Source organism: Strix uralensis, chromosome 6 (assembly GCF_047716275.1).
Source record: "Strix uralensis isolate ZFMK-TIS-50842 chromosome 6, bStrUra1, whole genome shotgun sequence".
NCBI classification, from domain to species: Eukaryota; Metazoa; Chordata; class Aves; order Strigiformes; family Strigidae; genus Strix; species Strix uralensis.
In genome coordinates, this window is record NC_133977.1 from 29,250,987 (window position 1) to 29,271,355 (window position 20,369).

Below are 20,369 nucleotides of genomic sequence, written 5' to 3' on the forward strand. Positions count from 1 at the left end.
GTGCACGGCGCGGTGTGAGGGGGGGAAGATGGCGGCGACGCGGGGGCTGCTGGCGGAGGGGCTGTTCCGCGGGCGGGTGGCCATCGTCACCGGCGGCGGCACCGGCATCGGCAAGGCCATCGCCGCCGACTTGCTGGCGCTAGGTGGGCGCGGGGGAGGGGGGCGCCGCGGGGAGCTCCGGGGGGGGCAGCTGTGCGAGGTGGGTGTTGAGGGCGCTGGGCCAGGCGTGAGGTGGAGGCGGAGGAGGGAGCTTGAGGGGGCAGGTCAGGGAGTGGTCGGGGGGGTGGGTGTGTGAGGACTTTATGAGTGGGACGTTGTGACAGAGTTCGGTGAATAGCGGGGAGAGCGAGGTGAGGCTGATGTGGGGCTATGTCTTTTGACCCGCTGGCACTTAAAAGATGAGCTATCTTAAATACGGCGGTCGAAGTGAGGCTATGTTAAACCCAGACCCTTTCTCTCGTGTTCCCTCTTAAGTTTTCTTCTTGCTTAACTGGAGGATTTAGCTGGTTGTTGAAGCGAGTCTTATGGAGTAGTATGGTTTTGAACTGTTGTCTGCACAGTAAACTCAGAGAAATGGTGCTTCTCTCTCAGTGCTTGTGAGAAATGTCCTGAAGTTAAAGTATATCTTCAGTCTGTGCTTTGTGGGTTTTCTTTCTGTACTGATTACAGGGAAGGGGTAAAATCTGGAGCAGAAGGAGTCTTCTGAGTCATCCACCTTGCAATACCTTTTCTGCAGGTGTCAAGTTAAGTGCTAGGTTTCATCAGCATCAGACTGGTTTTGGATAATCTTTATTATCATTATTGGATTCACTGTCTTCAAAATACTGGCACTAGCATTGTGCCTCATGGTGCCACATGCCCCAGGGTTTGGGCTGTTGAAATGTGCACCATGCCATTTCACTGCGTAGTAAAGAGCTTTCTTTGTTAAGACTGTGTGGTGGGAGACATCTCTGCCTCTCCTAGCCTTTGTCACCCCAGCTTTCCACTTGCTCTGTGGGGCCAAAGTGAGGGCTAGTGCTGCTACCTTTGTATTACTGGGGAACTAAGCATTTTTTTAAGGTGTCCTTACATGCTGCCTTAAAGAGATGCTTTTTAAGCATCACCACACTGTTGGTTGATGATACTACCCAGTTACCTCAAAACTGTACTTAATTTGATCTGCATTATTTTTCTCAAGCAAAATACAAATAACAAAAGTGTGTGTCCATAACATCCTAAATAGAAAACAAGTCTGCAAATCTCTACAAAGCATGCATGAGAAAATGAAGAAAGAGCTATGGCTTAAGTCTGTCTGAGCAACCTTCCTTACCTGCAGACTTGATGGCTACTCCTGACAAGATGACCGGGAACTATTTCCATGTATACCTTGCGCTTTAGGCTGTATTTTTTTTGGAGGGGGCTGGCTGGACAGAAAATGCCAGTCATGATGTACATTGTGTTTATAACCAGTCTCCTTTGAAGCCTTCTGGACAGATTTAAACCTTTCATCTGGAAACTTGTGCCCTTTTCCCCCTGACCCTATCAGAAAATGATTTGGTCATTTGTGAAGAAAAGTAAAGTAGTGTCAGCTTGTACTGTAGGTACCAAGTGTTCCTCAGTGAGTTAGAGTCTCTCCCTCCCCTAATTAGCATATTTAGCAAAAATACCGCCTTTTACTGGACCTTATTCTCTATCAGTGTGTATATTAATCAGCACTTAAGTTGATAAATATAGCTTTTTAAATATAGTATTTTGTGTGAATTGGTAATTGTGTGTGCCATTTTATGAACTCTGTGTTAGGTGGTTGTGCAAGTGACAGGAGTTCTTACTTTAAAAAATCAGAAGTCAGAGACTAATATCTTTACATGCGTAGTTTTAAGATGGCCACTGATTGTAGGTGAAGCTCCTATTCCTAGGGATATGTAGTTGCAACACTTCCTTCTGGAAGAATTCAACTCCTCTATTTTTTTTTATTTTTTTTTTTTTTAGTTCTATGTATAGTTTCACAAGACAGCCTGAGCCAAAAGAACAGCTTGCTGCTCTTTACTCCCACTAGTTATTTTGAGTTGATTTTGGTGTTTGTTTAATCACGAGAGGCCAAATTCCGCTCAGTAAAATAGCAACAAAGAAAAAAACACCTGGCAAGATGTTAACATTTTTTTTGGCTGGTTGAGGGTGTTGAATTGGTTTATGTTAAAGCAGATGAGCAGCAGAGCTGGTATAAGGAAGGGATGGCTTCTGCTGGGATGCTGAGATTATGGAAGGAGGGAACTGGGAGCAAGACCCCCTTGCCTGCTTGGCAATGGAAAGTAGTAATTTGCTTATCCATAATATGAAATTGCATGCCTACTGGATTTGCACTAGGGATTAATTTGGTGAGGTCTGTTCTAGTCTGTGTAGTAGCAATTGCTGAAGCCTTAAAGCTGTCCTGAGTTCACTGGTGTGACAGAAGAAACTGGACTGGTTATAGCGTGAGTGCTTGCCATTTGGCACCTGCATTGTTCTTCTCTGTAGAAGGAGTCCTTCCACCTCCAGATGCTGAAAAAAACAGAAGGCTTGAGCTCCTGACTATTTTTTTTCCTCTCCTTTCTGAGCTAGGATTCTGCAGTGTGTGGCGGTGCCATGGGGAAGCCTCTGTTCCTGCTGTCTGTAGTCTGCTGATAGGAATTAATCTCATGAGGCTATCATCCTTTCCTTCAGACTCTGTAGGGTTAAAAATCTCACTGCTTGTCAAAATTACAGCCAGACACACAGTAAGATTATTTCTGTGGGTTTAGGAGCAAGCATTTTTTTTTTTTTTGTAATCAAGACCTGCTGAAATGTCTTTGAATCGCATAATTGGTAGATGAGGCAGCTGTGAGCAGAGGCAGCAAAAGTGATGTCTGACAGCTACTTTGCTGACTCTGCAACTCACAGGCTATCTTCCCTTCTGCAGGAAGGAGAGGGAACCTTGTGGACATTTTTTTGATTGCTCTTTTCCTGGCACAGTGGGATCTTGTTGCTAAGAAGCACCGACATCAGTCATTTCTCTCTCGCAAGAACTGCAACACTGTTTTCTAGTCAGTGACTAATAAATGCATGTCCTACAAGATATCTCCATGATGTTGTTAAAAACCTAGCGTAAGTGTAATTTTAACTGTGTTAAAGGATGTTTCATTTTGTCTCTAAAGGTTGCAGTGTTGTTATTGCCTCTCGTAAATTTGACCGATTAAAAGCTGCTGCAGAAGAACTGAATAATACATTTTCTTCCATGAGTCCTGCCGAAGTGACTCCCATACAGTGCAATATCCGCGAAGAAAATGAGGTAAAGACTAGTGAATTTGTTCTGGGGCTTAACATCTCAAAAGCATATTGTGTATATAAATTCTCAGATCTCCAAAGATCTCCTCAGGCCCTCTCAAAAGTGGCTTAGATCGGGGGAAAGGTGCAGTAAAGCACTGTTAAATTGATCTAAAGATGTGTTTTCAAGGGAAGACCATTTGTTAGCCACCTAAGCAAGAAAGCATTTGTAATGGCACAATATTTTTCTCACAATGCATAGGTATTTCAGCTATTTCTGGGAGAAGCAGGCCTTGGAACTGGCATGTTCTACAGCCAAGCTGGAGCCCACTTACCATGGTTCTGTGTCACATTTCTGTGACAGCAGTGAGGGGGCGTTAACTTGTGAAGATGGAGACCTTAGAATAGTTCCTTCAAACAGGAAGTCATAGCATGGAATCTCAACGCTTGTGACTTGACAGAAGTGCCCTGCATTGTCAGTTTTGCTTGTATTAAAGGAAGAAAACCCCACAGATACTATTATTTTTAGCCATGTTTCAAATTTTGGTTACAGTTAGAGGTGTGCCTCATTTCAAACTATTACTATCCCAGTTGAGTTTTTTCATTTTTCTTTGTATTACAAAAAATGGAAGATAAAGAGCAAAAGTATTTAATCCAGGTTTTTCAGAAGTCTGCATTCACCTCCTAATTTTTTAATCTGGGTTATTAAACATTTAAAAGTCCAGCATGAGGTTGGACTTTTAACTCACTGAAGACAGCTAGAAAATATTCCAGTAACCACTGATTGCCACATTTTTCTTAACCTTTCAAAGTCTCTGTTAAATTCTAGCATAACTTAAAGAAATATTAACGGCTTTCAGTAGCTATGTAGATTCTGGAAATATCCTAATATACAATCATAAAGCAAATAAAAAAATAAAACTATTCCCTCATGGAACAGCTCATGCCATAAAATATTTATGGTGATATACTTAGACTTTCTTTTCTGAAGGAGATGAACCCTGGGGCTATGCAGTATGTCACTTCACCTACCAGTGAATTTTAGGTTTGTATTTACTAGCATCAGCAGTGCAACGTAATAGGTTATGACAGATGTCAGAGGGCAACTTACATGATTAAAGCTACAGGAAAGAAAACAATTAAGGGGAGAGAAAAAGCTTAAGCCTTCTTTCACATCACTGTTCTTGCAGAAAGTACTCTGGGATGCTTAATAACCTTCTGCAGGTGAATCTTATTTCTGCATCAGTTTAAAAATGATTTAATGGGAGCTGCAGTGTTCTGAGATGGTAGAGGGCTTGGATGGTGAAATGAGGTAATCTCCACTAAACAAAGTGCCATTCCTTCTTTGTTTCCTGTTTATTAAGTGTGGCTAAATACATATCTAACAAAACAGTCTTAGATGGCTTTGGAAACTTTTTTGAAGGTGCTTTTAAAGCCTTTTTTATAGTGCTGTGTAAAGTGTTTAGGCATTATTCTATGTTACCGGTAGCCATGTTGGTATGTGGAGAAACTTCTGTCTTTGGTATTACCCTGCAGTTTCATCTTAGAATTGTCTTGTTTCCAGTTTAGTTTTAAGCTCTACTCATTTACAGACACACCAGAACGTTCTTAGAACTTTTCATATGATACTGGAGAAGCCTCTATCAGGTGTCTCCTGCCAGTGGAAGTTCTCATAAACCATTGTCATTTCAGATCCATATCTATTGAAGAGGGGGTTCAGAGGAATAAGGTAGATTAAACTTCAGTCTTGAATTTTTCAGTCATCGACTCAGTCTTACAGTTTGACTCACATCAGTTCTTCAGTTGCTTGCTCTTCTTTCTGTTGAAGTCCTATTTAGAAAAAAATCACTATGAAAATTTTGTAAGCCTTTTGTGGAAGCTTTGAATAAGGAATGCAGTTTCTGTTGCATGTTAACATAAGGACTTAAGTGTACCCACTAAACAAATATTTATCCATTCCAGAGGCCCATCTCCAAGACCAGATATTTTTACAGGTTAGAGACATCCTGTGATTTTTTGTTCTTTAGCTCTCGTTTTCTGGCTCTATCCTCCTCTGTTAGCTCTTTAATGCTGAGATTCTCAAAGACTGCTAAATCCTGGTGACTTGTTACTTAATTTCTAAAATTAGTATTGGACCAGAAATGTGTGGATCATGTTTTCAGCTTTTAAGTTTGTAGTGATGATAGCACTTCCTTAGGTGCTTCGTGTTTGTGAGTTGAAGCTAGATAAACTCAAATTAACAATTGGTAACTTACACTGTTAAAAACTGTCAGAGCTTAGAACTGAGGGATGTGGCAGATTTTCCACAGCCCACTGCTCACTATTGCTTATTTATTATATTTGCTAAGAGCACCAATGATGAATATTTTTTCCTAATTTGCACTTGATTGCCTTGCGGAGACTATAGGAAAAGTACCTTTGGGCTTTTACTTCTATTCAAAGAATGTTGTACATCCACTTTCAAAACCTATTCCATTCTTAATCTAAAATCTAGTGCCTGGGACTTGGAGTCTTAGGAACAGGGATCAATAAAAGATGTAGTGAAGGATTTTTCTAGACTAAGAGATAAATCTTGAGTAGAGGCAACACAGCAATATAACTCACTTCAGCATTTTCACAAATACAGGAGCAGCTTACTGTCTGCATTGGAAGATGGGGTGAAAGTGCATTTAAATTTCTGGCTTCTCTCCCAAAAGAAACAAGACTTGTACAGCTGTGTTGGCTCTGAATGCTACTCATTAATAACTTTACAACTCATTATCTGCTTTCAGCATAGTATGAGTAAAGAGTATTTACCTCAGAAATTCATGGAAGCACATTGTTAGGTAGAGAGAACAGCCCCTGTGAGTATTCCCTGTGAGTTGTTACATCATCTTTCTCAGCTCTTATACCAGGTACCAAAGAATGTGTGAAGGAGAAAAACCTTATAAATGTTTCAACAAGGGAAAAAAGTTTAGGAGTGCAAGCCTCCTTAGATGTCAGAACTGATCCATCACAAGCTACAAAGCCCAGGAAGCTTCCTGAACTACATAATTCATTTAGTATATCCTTCTCTTTGACATCTCACTAATACCTTTCTAAGAGTAAATATTTCTCTTAAAGGAAGCCACTGTGATCACCTGTAGGAACAAGCCATCTGTTCTTGCTGTGCCATGCCTTTTATTTCTTTTTTTCATCCCTTCATCTCCATCAATTGTTCTGCATTTCTCTAAAGGCCCCTATGAATTTTGTCCTGCTTTTAATTTTATAATCAGCCAAACTGGAGGGAGGGACTTTGAGTAGAGGGGATCTAAGAAAGATGAAAGTGCTTTCAGAATTGCCAGATGATTTTTTTTTTTTTTTTTTTTGCCTCCTACTGCAAATCTTAAAGTAACTGAACTTCTTTGAAGATGTCACATTCCTCTTGCATGCTCTAGTTTGCATCTGTAAAATTCAAGCATTAGAAGATTCATCCCTCATTGTATAGTGCAGTATGTCTGTTAGAGCTCTTTCTGGCCTAGGAAGAGTCAGAAAAGCTGCAGTAAATTAATTGCTGCAGAATCTTGATGGCAGATATCATGGGAATAGCTTAATGAATTCACATTTTTAAGTCTCTTAATCTTCATTCTCAGAGGCCCTCTTGCTTTCTAGCAAAGCTTACTTTTCGTTTAACATGCAAGAAATAATCTTGCTTGATGGAGGATTTTCAACCACTGCATAACCTGTCAATCTTATTTCTGTCATGAGTTTGCTGTTGCTGCTTTTGGCTAGTTTTCCATTGAGTGTTTTGTAAAGGATAACAAACCTGGTTTGTTTTTAAAGATGGAAGAGTAGAGGGTTCTGGGATGCCAGTAAGAGCACCTGGGGTTTCTATGTTCTGTCTTCATGAGGCCTTATCCTGAAGCAGTGGTCGTGCACCTGTCCCTTATCCTGTGGTCTGGAGTGTATGTAGTGATGATTATTGCTTCTTAGTAATTATGAAGCTGAAGTGATTCTAATTATTTGGATATTTTCTAGGACTGCCCACATAATGTGTTGAATATAACAACAGCAGGTCAGTTTGCTCTTGCTGAGATGCAGGCCAGACAGCTCTGTGTGTGTGTGTCTCTTCTCAAACCAAGCTTTTTCCAAATTCCAAGGATCTAATTAATTCCAGTGCCTCAATGTGACAGTGGCTAGAGTGGAGAAGAGACACCCCATCCTTTTTCCATATGAAAAGAGCTTTCTATTTATCTTTGTAGGTGTTCTGAAGGGAAAGCATGTGTTTGTGTGTCTTAAATGTTGAGCTACAGCAAATCTATTGATGGGGGAAAGAAAGATGTGAGGAACCTGTTACCATTGTAAAGCCTTTGTGCTATATGCTCTGGATGAACACTTCTTTAACTGGCATCTAAATAAGTAGAAGATATATCTAGGTAAGAGGAAGATAAAACCTTGTACTTCTAGTAGGCTGCTGTTCTTGAAATCAGTAATTTGTAATTCTGTGCACAGTGTCCTCTTTTCATACTCAAGACTCGCAAGACTGCTGCTGGACCAGACCCTGAGGGTAAAACCTATCACTTGAACATCTGACAAACAAGACTTCTTGAAACGGACTCAGTACAGTATTATTTAGCACTTACGTTGTGTCTGAGTTGACAAGTAGCTTTCCTTTTCCAATAAACTTTATAGCTTAGCAGAGTCTCATTTGGTTTATAAATACGTAATGCCTGTCTCTGTGATGCCTGTAGTGGAAGACCATGGCTTGGTGGGGAGCTGTGAATAAGAGATTCCTGTTGTCATACTTTAAAATAACATAGCAATAACACAAAGTAAAAATACCTGTTATCATTGTGCAAGAATGTCTACTAGTTCTGGTCCCCAAATAGCAAATCTCTAACACTCTGTAGTGGGTAGTTTGCCTGTTGAGTTTTATTCAAGTTCAAGGTGACCTGTGAATGCGTGGGCACATTTGTCCCTTTTCTCTGTGTCGGCGAGTACTGTAATCTCAGTTATCTCTGAAAGTTTGCTACTGCATAATACTTTTGAGTTCCAGTCACACAAAAAAGGTCCTTACTGAAGAGCTCCAGTCTTCTCGTTATGTCTGAAGTGCCTGATTTTGTTCTTTTTGGTCTCTTTCAGAATAACAAACTATTATCTCTACCTTGTGCAGTTTTGCTTTGCTTCCAGAAAGAGCCTTTATTAGCTTTTTTTATGAAGTTCTTTGCATGTGGATTTTTAAAATTTAGGAATAGAAAGGAATCTTTAGTTCTCACTGTGATTTAAATGTGTTTTACCAGACCCTCTTCTCACTGTGCTGGTGGCTGCTGTCACCATGTTTACTGTAATTGGGAGAAGCACTGCAATGATGCTTTCTCTACCACACAGAAGACACTGTGAAGATTGCGATGGTTGGAGCCATCTGAGCTGTCACTGGAGAGCCTGATAGCCTTTGCTGGGTTTCAGAAAGCAGAACTGATACGCATTTGTTTTGTTTTTTTTATTGCCCTGGGAATATGGTGTAACAAGTAGGAACAACAACAGAGTTTCTTAAGATACAACATATGAACCATTTTGAATTGATATGTCATAGCAGGTTTTGTCCACCTATTGAAAACTTGTAATGTCTCTTCTCAGTGGATTTTTCTTCTGTTAATTTGTCTTTTGTTGGATTTTTTTTACGATTCTTAGCTTTTTCCTTTTCTCTCTCTCTTCCCCCCCATCCCCCCCCAGCCTGAATAGCCCTGGTCTGTTCAAGCATTCCTTGTACTGAAACCATTTCTCTTCCATAAATGAGCCCATACTTCAGTGACTTATGGAGAACAATATTCAAAGCAAGATTCTCAAGCTGACAAGGAGAAGAGTTTTATATAGCTGAGAAAAGCATAAGTTTTGCTGCCTAGCGAGACGTAATTTACTTTTCTCTGGTTGTGAGCAAACCTGGAAGTCTTTCTGGCATGGTGGTTCTCACAAGTTGTGGGTTTGGGACTGCTGTCACAGATGTTTTGGTTTTTTGGTGTTTTTTTTTCCTCAGATCCCAAAAGCTTCAGTAACTGATATGAGGAACAAGATGACATTCAGAACTTGAAAATAGTGATTTAGGTATCAAAATTATTTTCTTAAGACCTTTTTTCTCAGCAGGCATCTGTTTTTCAGTCAGGCTTCAGTCACTATGTTTGTTTAGGTGTTCTTCTTTGGAGAGATGCATCCTTACAGGGTCCATACTATCCTGTTAAACCATCCTGAACTGTTAACAGCAAAAGCTGTAAGGCAACTATTTATGAGACTTGAGTTGGAGACACTCTTGGTGAGATACAGATCATAGAATCATAGACTGGTTTGGGTTGAAAGGGACCTTAAAGATCATCTAGTTCCAACCCCCCTGCCATGGGCAGGGACACCTTCCACTAGACCAGGTTGCTCAAAGCTCCATCCAACCTGGCCTAGAACACTTCCAGGGAGGGGGCATCAACAACAAATCATGCATTGCTTGTTCTTGTATTTCTGATGTTTCCTACTGCTAACTCAATACAGAGGAAGGCTGATTGAGATCCTTCCCCTTGTCAAATCTGTTTCAGCAGCAGCATCGCTCCTGCTGTTTGGTTTTTGGGGTTTTTTTGGTCCATGTTTTCTTTGACCACAGATGCTAGATTAATTTTTTATATATGCTTGAGTAGGAATAACTGGTGTGTGCTACCTAGTTATGATAGGTAATGTAAGCAGGAAACAGTCATGTTGTCCCATTTCCCCTGTTTCTTGCGATGAAGGTTAAATTATTAAGCAGTTGTTCTAGAGTTGTTATTACTGTTTTGTAATAGGGAAAAAAATACATCAGCTCTGGTATCTGTAAAATCTTTGAATGCTTTGAAATACATTTCCCTCCAGAAATTCTCTTGTGTTTAGTGTGAGTGTGTGGCAAACCTGTTGTACTTCCAAAACAGAAGAAAATGCAAGAGACTTAGTTTACAGCCTGTAGCTCAGATTAGGTCAGTGTTAGAACTAGGTTTAGATTCTCAGAATCTCTTTCCTTCCATATGAATTCAAGCCACTGCTTTTCTGCACTGACAGCTCTTTAAGTAAAACGTCTATTGTTATTTGCTGTTAATACCTTCTCAGAGTACCCAAAGATAAATAGTGCCAGACAGTGCTATAAGTGCTCATCCTGCTTATAGACAGAAGGTATCTGCTTAGTCAAATATTCACCTTTCTTTTGCTAAAGAAGACAACTTGCAGTATTTCCAGAACTTTTTAGTTTATGTTTTGTAGGGTAACAAACTTTCTTGGTCTGCATAAGAAGATTGGCTGTTGCCAAATTATATGTCAGAGCTTTAGTGAATCTACAAAACTTGTAGATAGGAATGTTGAAACTTCACAAGATGACTTATGTTTTCTATTTAAAATGCTCATGTGTATGGGTCAGATGAAAAAAACAGTAGCTACATTATATGGAACTCTTCCAGCATCTGATGTGAACACCCCTGCCCTTGTGAAAAATGTCAGGAGATTCTCAGTAGGTCTTAAGTAGCAGGCTTTTGTATGTGTTTATTTTTACAAGCCTTTGGCGGCTTAAACCCTCTTCTTCTTTCAGTGCTGATATTTTAGATAGCACCTGCATTATACCAGGAAGATTTCATAAGTAAACATGGACTCAGCTCAATCCTTCTTGACTGACTAAACCTGTCACACCAATCTTCCAGCCTCTCTGAAGGCTGGTACCTCCTCTTTATGTGTGAGAAGGATATGAGAGATAAAATACTGTCTGAGAATGAAATTTGGTTATGCTTAATCAGCATACCACACTAACAGACATTGTTTCAGGTAGAAGCTTTGGTGAAGTCTACACTGAGTCTGCATGGGAAGATTGACTTTCTGGTGAATAATGGAGGGGGCCAATTCGCAAGTCCTTCTGAAGCCATCAGTGCTAAAGGCTGGAATGCTGTGATAGACACAAATCTGACAGGGACCTTCTACTGCTGCAAATCAGGTAAGGACTGAACATTAAGTGTTTTTCCATTATTTGTTTTGGTTTTTTACAGCAATGCCAGAAGACAAGAAATGTAAAGATTCCCTACCTTCTTTTTTCACACTTATCTGATAGTGGATATTTGTTTACATGGATCTCATCCAAAGCTTTACATTAAACTGTACATTGCATTTGTTCATGTATACAAACATACATTTAGGCAAGTACGATCTTCTGGTTAAGGCCAGGTTTGGGGAGTAGTTGGCTTGGATACTCACTTAAAAGACCATAGGAAAACCACTTAGCTTCTGTGGCCTGTATTCACTGTGTGTAACACAGGAAGAGATTTCTCTCCCATCAGGGATGTAAATTTAAAGTTAAATTTAAGTATGATACATGATTCTCAGATAGCATTGGGAATGTGGAAATTAAAGTAATTTACATGGAAGCATGAAATCTTGATTTCCACCAACAGGCGGCTTGACAAACATTGAGCCTTACCTGGACCACACCTGTTATCAGCAATCCAGTGGTGAGGCTATGGTACAAAGAGCAGATTGTTTACTTAAATCTGCACAGGAAATGTGTAGTGTAATTGGAGTTAAGACTCCAAATTTGGTCCTGTTGGCAAGTTCATTTGATGCATTTCTGCTGATATTTATAGATTATCTTCCTCCTTCATACAGTGTACAATGCCTGGATGCAGGAACATGGAGGAGTCATTGTCAACATTACTGCTGCCGTGAGAAATGGGTTTCCTGGAATGTCGTAATATATATATTTTATTTTTACATTTTCCTGTGGTTTTCCCCTAGAAGTACTAATTGCTCCTAAATACTTCATTTTAGAAAGGTGGGCACTGAGCAGCGGCAGAGTATAGAAATCCAGTGGTTATGTCAAGAGAGAGCAGTAGCATCACTTGGCTGTGTGTGTGGGGATCTCTTATTAATTCAGTACAAATGGCATCTCTGGTCTCTGTCAACTTGTTTGTAAGAAACTATGAAGCAAGACTTGCCAGTGAAGCTTTCGCTGAAAATGGTGTGCTAGTGGGACTAGTTGCACTGAAATGTAACTTTTACTTGTTCTCTCTCCAAATTTCTGGATGGTTTGCAAGAAGTTGGCACCTGTTTTCCTCTTCTAACGTCAGTTTACAGGTCTTGATGGTGTAATAAGTTATGGGACTGGGAGTAGGAGGAGAATTTCTAGTATGTTACCAGATTTTGGCTTTGTCCTTCTGGTCAGGTAATGTCTGCCTTTCCCATTTTCCTTTTTACTCTCACTTTGTAACTGTCTTTCTTGGAGAAGGTCTCTGATGCAGAGAAGTGGTTCTATTTGCTCTTTTCTTGACTGGGAGAAGGCCCTTGAGTACAAACGTATTACCGTGTTTGTAGTTCTTTTATACTGACACAAGTGATCACAGATGTCTGCATGAACATGCAGCATCCTCTCCGTATCCATATGCGTACTATATTTGTTCAAATTTCTTTATGCTCAAAATGGAGGTGACAGGAATCTTCTGATTTGCAACTTTTCCTCAAAAAAGTTCAAATTTGTTGAAAGAGAAATAATGTTCAGAAAATGAATTGTTTCAGTTATTTTCTTTTCAAAGGAAATTTCGAAGTTGTCAAAATGCAGCATTTTGACAGTTTCTTAAATTAAAAAAATCTGAATTTCTTCTTTGAAACTACCTTTTTTAAAATTTTTAAACTGAATTTCTAGTGAAGAAAACATCAAAATGTAATTTGAGCAAATGTTACATTACCTCTCTTTGTCCTGATTCAGGATTGAAAATTTTCAAAAGTTAAAATTTTTAAGGAACAGCAGAATATTTTCTCACTAGCTTGTTCTTGGCAAAATAAATTTAGAGATCCACAGGGTGGTGCTGAAGCTACAGTTACTTGCGTTTCTCCACCCTGGTTTTCTGGTTGAAATGCCAACGGCAAATAGGCTGAAGTGATATTTGAGAGTTGAACCAAGAGATAAAAAAACCTAATTCTGAATAACAGTGGAAAAAAGTTTCCCAAATAACTGTTGTGTGTGAATGTAGACGTATGGACAAAACTACTTTCAAATTAAATTCCTGTTGAATTGATATTTGTTTTAGAAATGTACTATTGAAAAAGACTTGAGTTTACAAGTCCAGCCACCACTCATGCCAAAAATTACCTGATACAGTTTTTCATAAGTATTAATTTTGAACATAAAACCAGTCAAGTTTGTTTGCTCATAGTGTGCCTGGAGGGTATTTATTTCAGGTGTAAACGTATGAATAACTTGGGTTTTTTTAAGTTTTTCTTATTCCTTCCCTGGTATTTGAGAAGGTTCTGTATCTATATCCTCGAAGTCTGTTTTGCTAGGCTAAAGGAACTAAATTCTGTTATTTTCCTCTGAGTCCCACTGTCTGCTGTTCATCACTGCAGTAGTTTTGTCTGCATTTGTTCAAGCTTTATAATCATTTCAGATTAGTTTCCTATAGGAGCAAGGTGTATGAGATCACTCTGCCTATGGTTGTCTCTATCTCCATCCACCTACAGTAATTTTTGAATAATGGCTTATTTTAATCATGTTTGTCAAAAGATCTAAACTATTTTTCAGACCACTGACCTTCCAAGTGTTGCTCTACCTGTGCAGCCTACCTTTCATAGTTTTACACAGTTTGAACTTTGTCTCCCAATTTTTTTTCAGTTTATAAGCCTGCTTCTGCAGTAGAATGTAGCTGACATCATGTCACGCTGGGGAAGAGATAAGTATTTCCAGAAATGACAGACGATCATAGCATAGCTTGTTTAAACTGTGAAGCTGTGGTCAAACTTACAAACTGGAAAAATATCTCTCTGAGGGAGAGAGAAAGAGAGGAAGCCATAGAAAGCTACTCTGACTGCCCTAGTGAGGCTGCAGTAGAATTAACTTTGGGCACTGTTAGCTGAGAGAACAGATGCTTCTTTTGCTTTCTCTTCTCAATAGGCATACAGGAGCTGCAAGAGCTGCAGTCAGTAACCTGACCAAGACTTTAGCTTTAGAATGGGCCCACAGCGGAGTAAGAATCAACAGTGTTGCTCCTGTAAGTGATGGCAAATGATCTGATTAAACTTAGTCATCATACATGTGCATGGTTAAAACTTTCAGAGCAAAAAGGATTTTCAAATCTATTGCCTGTAACTGTTCGTGGATTATTTATGTATTTATTTATTTGTAATTCCCTCATCTACGTTCCTCAGGTCATTTGAGAGTGTTTTGTACTGTGTGGAGGACAAGCCAGGGATGTGGGATAAAATTCCTTTAGCTTTCTGTGTTGACTTGGCACTCTTGTTTGGATTTTTTCTAGCTTAAATGAAATGATACCTGGGAGGAGTTGACCTGTCTTATAAACCCTTGACATAAAATTACCAAATGATTTGTGTTTCAGTAATGGTTACATTATTTCTGAGTTCACAAAACTTTTTCTATTTGAGGTTTGGGTATGCTGATGGTTTCCACCTGTGTTTACAAAGTTATTTTGAAAGTCTCTGAATGTGTCACGTAATGTATTTTACTTTGTCTTCTACATGTTAAATTAGATTAGTTTTAGGCATAAAAAGACTCTATTTGGAGTGGACCTTGTCTCAAAGAAACTATATGTAAAAATGTGTGTTCTGATTTTTTTTCTTATCAAATATATGCAGACAGGAAACCACTATACAGGTCAGCTAAAATATGCCTGATGCATTTCTGAGGAAGTAGGTAGCGTGTAGCAGTTGTTTCAAATAACTGTGTGAAAAGAACAGATATATTTTCTAGTGCATGGTGCTGCAGATTGTGTGATCTGTTGTGATTTGTGTAATCTTCACTCTTAACTGCAATTTATTTTGCACATTTACTCCCTTGAAAACAAAGGAGGAAAGGTAAACATTGTCCAGCTACTTCTATAGTCAGAATTTACCTTATCTCACAGAATAGTTAAGTGTCAGATTTGTTTAACTGGTCCCTAGGATCTTTCTACTATCTTTGTAGGATGAGTGTATATCCTGTTGTGCCTCTTGTCCTAAAACATCTGGCTCACTTTCTTTGGTGTAGCACAGAATGCTGAATGGCAGACATGTGATGATCATTCAGGTAGTGGCTCTTATGTAGCCTCTGTGAGGCCTAACTCATCTGGAGACTTGTTAAATATTAAGATCTACTGGCTTGCTTTTCCTGTTTATTTCCTTTTTCTGATTTATCAAGTCTTGGGGAAGTAAGTAATTAAGACAGCATTATTATGTGAATATATTTTTCAGGCATGCTAATTACCTGATGAATCATACTAATTATACTTTATAGCACATGTCAAAAATTCTTTTTGACAAGCACATGCTTCAGTGATTTGGGTTTTTCGGAAGTATTTGCTAGCTTTATTACTATGCTGGTAACAAAAATCCATGTTGTAGTTACAGTAATACTTCTGTCACCTTCATGGACACACTAGGTCTATGGTAACCATACAAAACTTACTGCCTTACAGGAGCAGAGTAACTTGTAGGGAATGGGTACATAGAGAGGGAAACATGCGTTCTAAAAAAAATAGTTTCACATGTGAGTTACTTCCTTAGCTCCCAGAATATAGTCACTCACATTTCACGGACATCTTAGAAGAGAAATCTTAGCGTATACTCCATGGATGAATTCAGATTTTATTATTGTAAACCTGAGTCCCAAAGTTTCTGCCATAACTCATCTGTGTAACCCTGTGTTCCCACTGCTGTATCCTTCATATTCTCTCTCAGGTCTAAATTGGACTGTATAATCATCAGAGCAAAGACAGTCACCCCTTTCTGTTTCTATAGCAGCTAAGTAAAGAGTCTGATTTTACTGTGAATTATGGAAGCAGACAGATTTCACAATTAGAATTCAATCTAGTGTTCTTGCAGATAGCAAGAAACTGCTGAGAGCTTGTTCCTGGGGCTTTGTAGTTTTCTGCTGTAAACTAATATGAAATGCTTGTAATTTCAGAACAGTCTTTGAGTATCTTCTTTATACTCTCCACTTTATTGAAGTGACAGTGAAGAATTGGAATAATCTGAGTTACTTACTGTGCTTGAATAGAGATGCGGATAGCAGCCAAATTACCTGTTTGTATAAATTATACTATTCCATTAAATTTAAAATCTTGCATTCAAGTGTTGTTTAGATTGTTTAATCCCACAGAAAATCCCAGTAATGACAGCTTCACAATTTTACAATGATCACAGTTTAAACATATGCAAGAGAACTTAATTTTTACTATTCTGTTTTAAAATAGGGATTAGTATTTTCAGAAACTGCTCTTGCAAACTATGGAGAACAAGGTGCAATGATGTGGTTAAAGAGCATACCAAAGGTTCCTGCCAAGAGGTCAGCGGTTCCTGAGGAGGTAACGTATTTCAGAACATTTGTGATATTTCTACTTCTGTGTTTCTATTTTGAAGCCACTTTATTATATGGAGATCAAAAAAGGCACTAGGATGGAATATTATAAAAGAAAAAAAGCTTTTAGTAACGTGTAGTAGTGCCAAGTGGGAGACTTAACCAGTAGTCACTGTTACACTGAAACTTTGATTTAGATGCCTCTTACGGCTGAAGTGTTGCATAGTAGACATTAGCTTCTGAAAAGGTTGACCTCCAACAGGGGGTCAAAATGCATATTAATGTGAAATAAGAGTATCTTAAAAGTACTCAGCTCTCTTCCACCAAGAACGTCCATCTTTGATAAACTGGTCAACTTTTTTGTTTGATTTTTGGCATCTGATGCTGATCTTTGAGAGCTTACTGGTTTTCATCTGTTTTGTACTTGAAGTCTGTGGCTGGGAAGATGGCTTTAAGACTGTTACGGTTTTCATTACTGAGTAGGAAACGTTGCTATGTCTTGCCTATAAAAATTTTTACAAGCGTCTTTGACATGAACAATTCCCAGCAGTTTAACAAAGATTAAAATTGTCATTCTTTTGTTAGATCTCGCCTGCAGTGTGTTTCCTACTGTCTCCAGCTGCTTCTTACATAACTGGGATAACCATGGTCGTGGATGGTGGCCAGAGTTTATATAGCCAGATCTTAGAAATACCCGGTAAGAAACGGGCTACAAAATAATGCCCTTCAAGTGATTGAAGTTGGGCAATGGGAGGACACGAAAGTAAAATCCCTAGTTTATCAATCAACTAAGTATGTTGTTTTATTTGTTTTCCTCAGATCATGACAGATGGCCCTCACCACCAGAAGGAAAAAATTCTGAAATGCTTAAAAAGCTGCTTTCTGGCAAGCTCAAGCCAAAGCTGTAAAAGATTTCACCTTATTCAGTTGCACACTTGCTGATAATCTTGCTTTGTGATTGGGGCTTATTAATTTCAGTAATGTAATTTTTTTTGCTCATACATAACTACATTGAGTGCTTTGATTTTCATTGGTTTATATTTAAAAATTGAAAGGCTGTACATAGGAATTTCTTTGAAAACACTCACTGCCCTGAAAACATTTAGTCTTTTGGGAAGGGAAGGTATAAAATATAAATTCTCCATTTGCACAGGCATTAAGTAATGATGAATCTCAGTCAGAAGTGTATTTAAAAAAATACTTATTTTGACATGAAGCGGGCAGAGAGGGAATATTTTGGAATCCTTCTATTCTAACCTTGAGGTAGCTGTTAGCTCTACACTATTTCTGTTCAGCCACACACCAAGTGTTCAATGATGATTGTAAAGACTGTGTAGGTATTTCTCTGAAAATAATTTAAAATAAGGCAGAATACTGTTATTAATGTTTCATACTAATGTAGCATACCATATTGGAAATGTTTTGAATTGTTTGCAGATATAATGACATAATGGAGTTGAGCTGGCTGCAACTTAAATTTGATAATAGAATCATCAGATAATAAGCTTTAACATACAGTGATGGAACACAGTATAGATTCAACAATTTAACATGCAAAATCTCGAAGCACAAGCTGTGGTGTATCTTGCAGTGCTTTCTGTAGTATGCTATACTGTTAAAGGAGAAACTTGGAATCCTTCATTTACCAGTTAAAATGCTTTCTATTCATACTGTGTTGTCTTACAATGTTAGCACAATTTTGTTTATCAGTGTCTCTAAAATAGGTTGTGATTTTTGTGGTCAATGCAGAGATTCCATTTAAAAAATAGAAATCTTTCAGTGTGTCACTTGAAGAGGCTACATTTGTCGTTACTTTTAAAATTCCCTTTAAGGCAAGTGTTCCCATGTCTCATAACTTTTATCAAAATACAAAAAATAAGTTACAGTGGTTGCTGTAAGAAGTGAAATTTGTGGAATCAGGTTGCTGGTATAGAAGTGACCTCTTTAATACTTCATTTTGGATTGAATGGAAGAGTATCTGCCAGTTGTATGTTCTCTGCAAAGGTGTTTGAATTCTGTGTCTCTCATTAAAATATGGGAACTTACACAGGTACGTGTAGATTGTTTTTTCACAAAAATCTGAATGCCAGTTTTGTGGGGGAGGAGGGGTATGAGCCAAAATGCTTCTCCTTCTGATATATCCTCTTTCCTTAGTAACTGGGTGGTCATTTATGTGGTTGTGAGAAACTCGTACAGAGATAAAATCAGATTTTTTCAAACCTCTTGTGCAAGGTATATTCTGATCATTGCAAATATTAGTTCAGGGTACACAGCAAGAAAATTCCTGGAAGAAAATGCACCTGTTAGATAACTAGCTCTAAAAGCCTAGCCCATTGCATTTAAGTGAAATTATTTAGTTTGTTAAGAGATTATTTCTACATTCTTAACATTTTTCTGTAAAAGAAGGTTAAACATGAACAGGCTTGAGACTTGTGGAATTTACGTTCTCTTCATGTTTGACTGTGAGCTGCTATGGTATGTGTAGACTGTAGATTTGATGTGTAATGGAAGTAATTTGATAAAACTAAACTATTATATCCCAGAACTGTTTTCTACAGGATTTGAGCATAAACTTGGAAATAATTATTTTATATTGTTGCAAATTTCCTCTGTAACTTTGCTGAAGTCTGAATATTCATAAAGAGGGGAGGTTTATACATAATGATGGGTGAAATGCATCACTCAGTGAAATGGAACATGAGAAAGGTGAGCATTCTCCTGTGTGGGAGACATGTTCAGTCTGCAGTTAATATACTCCTTCACAAGTAAGAACTGTAACAAACCTTTCTGCTTGCACTGAATACAAAGAACTTTTACTTGACCTTGCTGTCTTCAACTTCCAGCAAAGCAATGGATGTATTAAGAAGATCTAAGCTAGTTCTTTAGAAGAGGCTTGTTCCTGTGTGTGCTTTTTTCCCTGGCAAGGAGTTGGAACAGCCAGCATTGTGGAGCTGTAATGTGCTGCACCTTAGTGCAATAGGGGAATATACTCAAAATATTCTAGGGGTAAGTATGGTGTAAGAATACACAAAAATACATCCTTCAAAAGAGAAGGGGAAACATCGGTGTTATCAGTTTTGTCTGCCCTTTTTTCAGTAATAATGCTAATGTCCCCCATGTGTTGAGGCTTACTGTGCACAATATTAAAATTCTTATCATATTATACTGGATATTAGCATAGTAACTCTTTTGCTGTAATGGTTTTGCAATGATCACAGCCTTTTTTTCTTCTTTTTTTTTTTTGTTTTGCACTTTTTTTTCTTGCAGCAGGGAGACCATGAAATGTTTACTTCTCAGAACAGAGGTTTTATTTTGGTCATTGTCTCTTCAGTCCATTTTTATGCAGATTAAAATTATTTTAAAAGTTTTGCAGTGCCTTGCAGAAACCCAGTGTTGTGTCAGCTGGCAGCATGAATGTTTCAGGTTTCTGCTGCAGATAATATCAGCTGTAGCAAAGCTCTTCTTACGCAGTTGTAATAACAGCACTTGATCAAAGGGCATTGAGAGGTTAAAAAATAAATGGGTGTGGTAACAAAAACATCCTTGACCTGTATAAGATTTAGGTATCTGAAGTTCAGAGAACAGGGCTTAATTTTATTTTTTTTTTATTTTACAAGGGAGGTGAATGTGACTGTGTGAAAAGGGCTAAGGAACGGCTAAGGATTCCTCCTTAGGAGGAATCAAGGAGATTTATTGACTAAACACTGAAACTTAAATGTTTGCTGCACTGTACAGTTGTAATAAGCAAAGAGAAGAATGTCAGAATGACAGTTACATTTACCATTCTGTTAGAAATCTCTTTTCAGTTGCTTTAATATTTACCTCTGGC

At 38.4% G+C, this 20,369-nt stretch overlaps 1 protein-coding gene across 3 annotated transcripts; it reads left to right on the forward strand.

Moving 5' to 3' along the window:
* Window positions 1–24: 24 nt before the first annotated feature.
* On the forward strand, window positions 25–18,585 carry PECR (peroxisomal trans-2-enoyl-CoA reductase). Of its 3 annotated transcripts, none has more exons than XM_074873521.1 (8): window positions 25–143; window positions 3,150–3,283; window positions 11,023–11,200; window positions 11,866–11,947; window positions 14,144–14,240; window positions 16,437–16,547; window positions 17,126–17,237; window positions 17,360–18,585. In XM_074873521.1, exons 1-8 carry the CDS (start codon window positions 29–31, stop codon window positions 17,446–17,448), a joined length of 918 nt encoding a protein of 305 aa, XP_074729622.1. In that variant the 5' UTR covers window positions 25–28; the 3' UTR covers window positions 17,449–18,585. The 3 variants fall into 3 exon arrangements, with proteins under 3 accessions (XP_074729622.1, XP_074729623.1, XP_074729624.1); XM_074873522.1 differs by having other exon boundaries at window positions 11,866–11,944; XM_074873523.1 differs by having other exon boundaries at window positions 11,035–11,200.
* The last annotated feature ends 1,784 nt before the right edge of the window (window positions 18,586–20,369 follow it).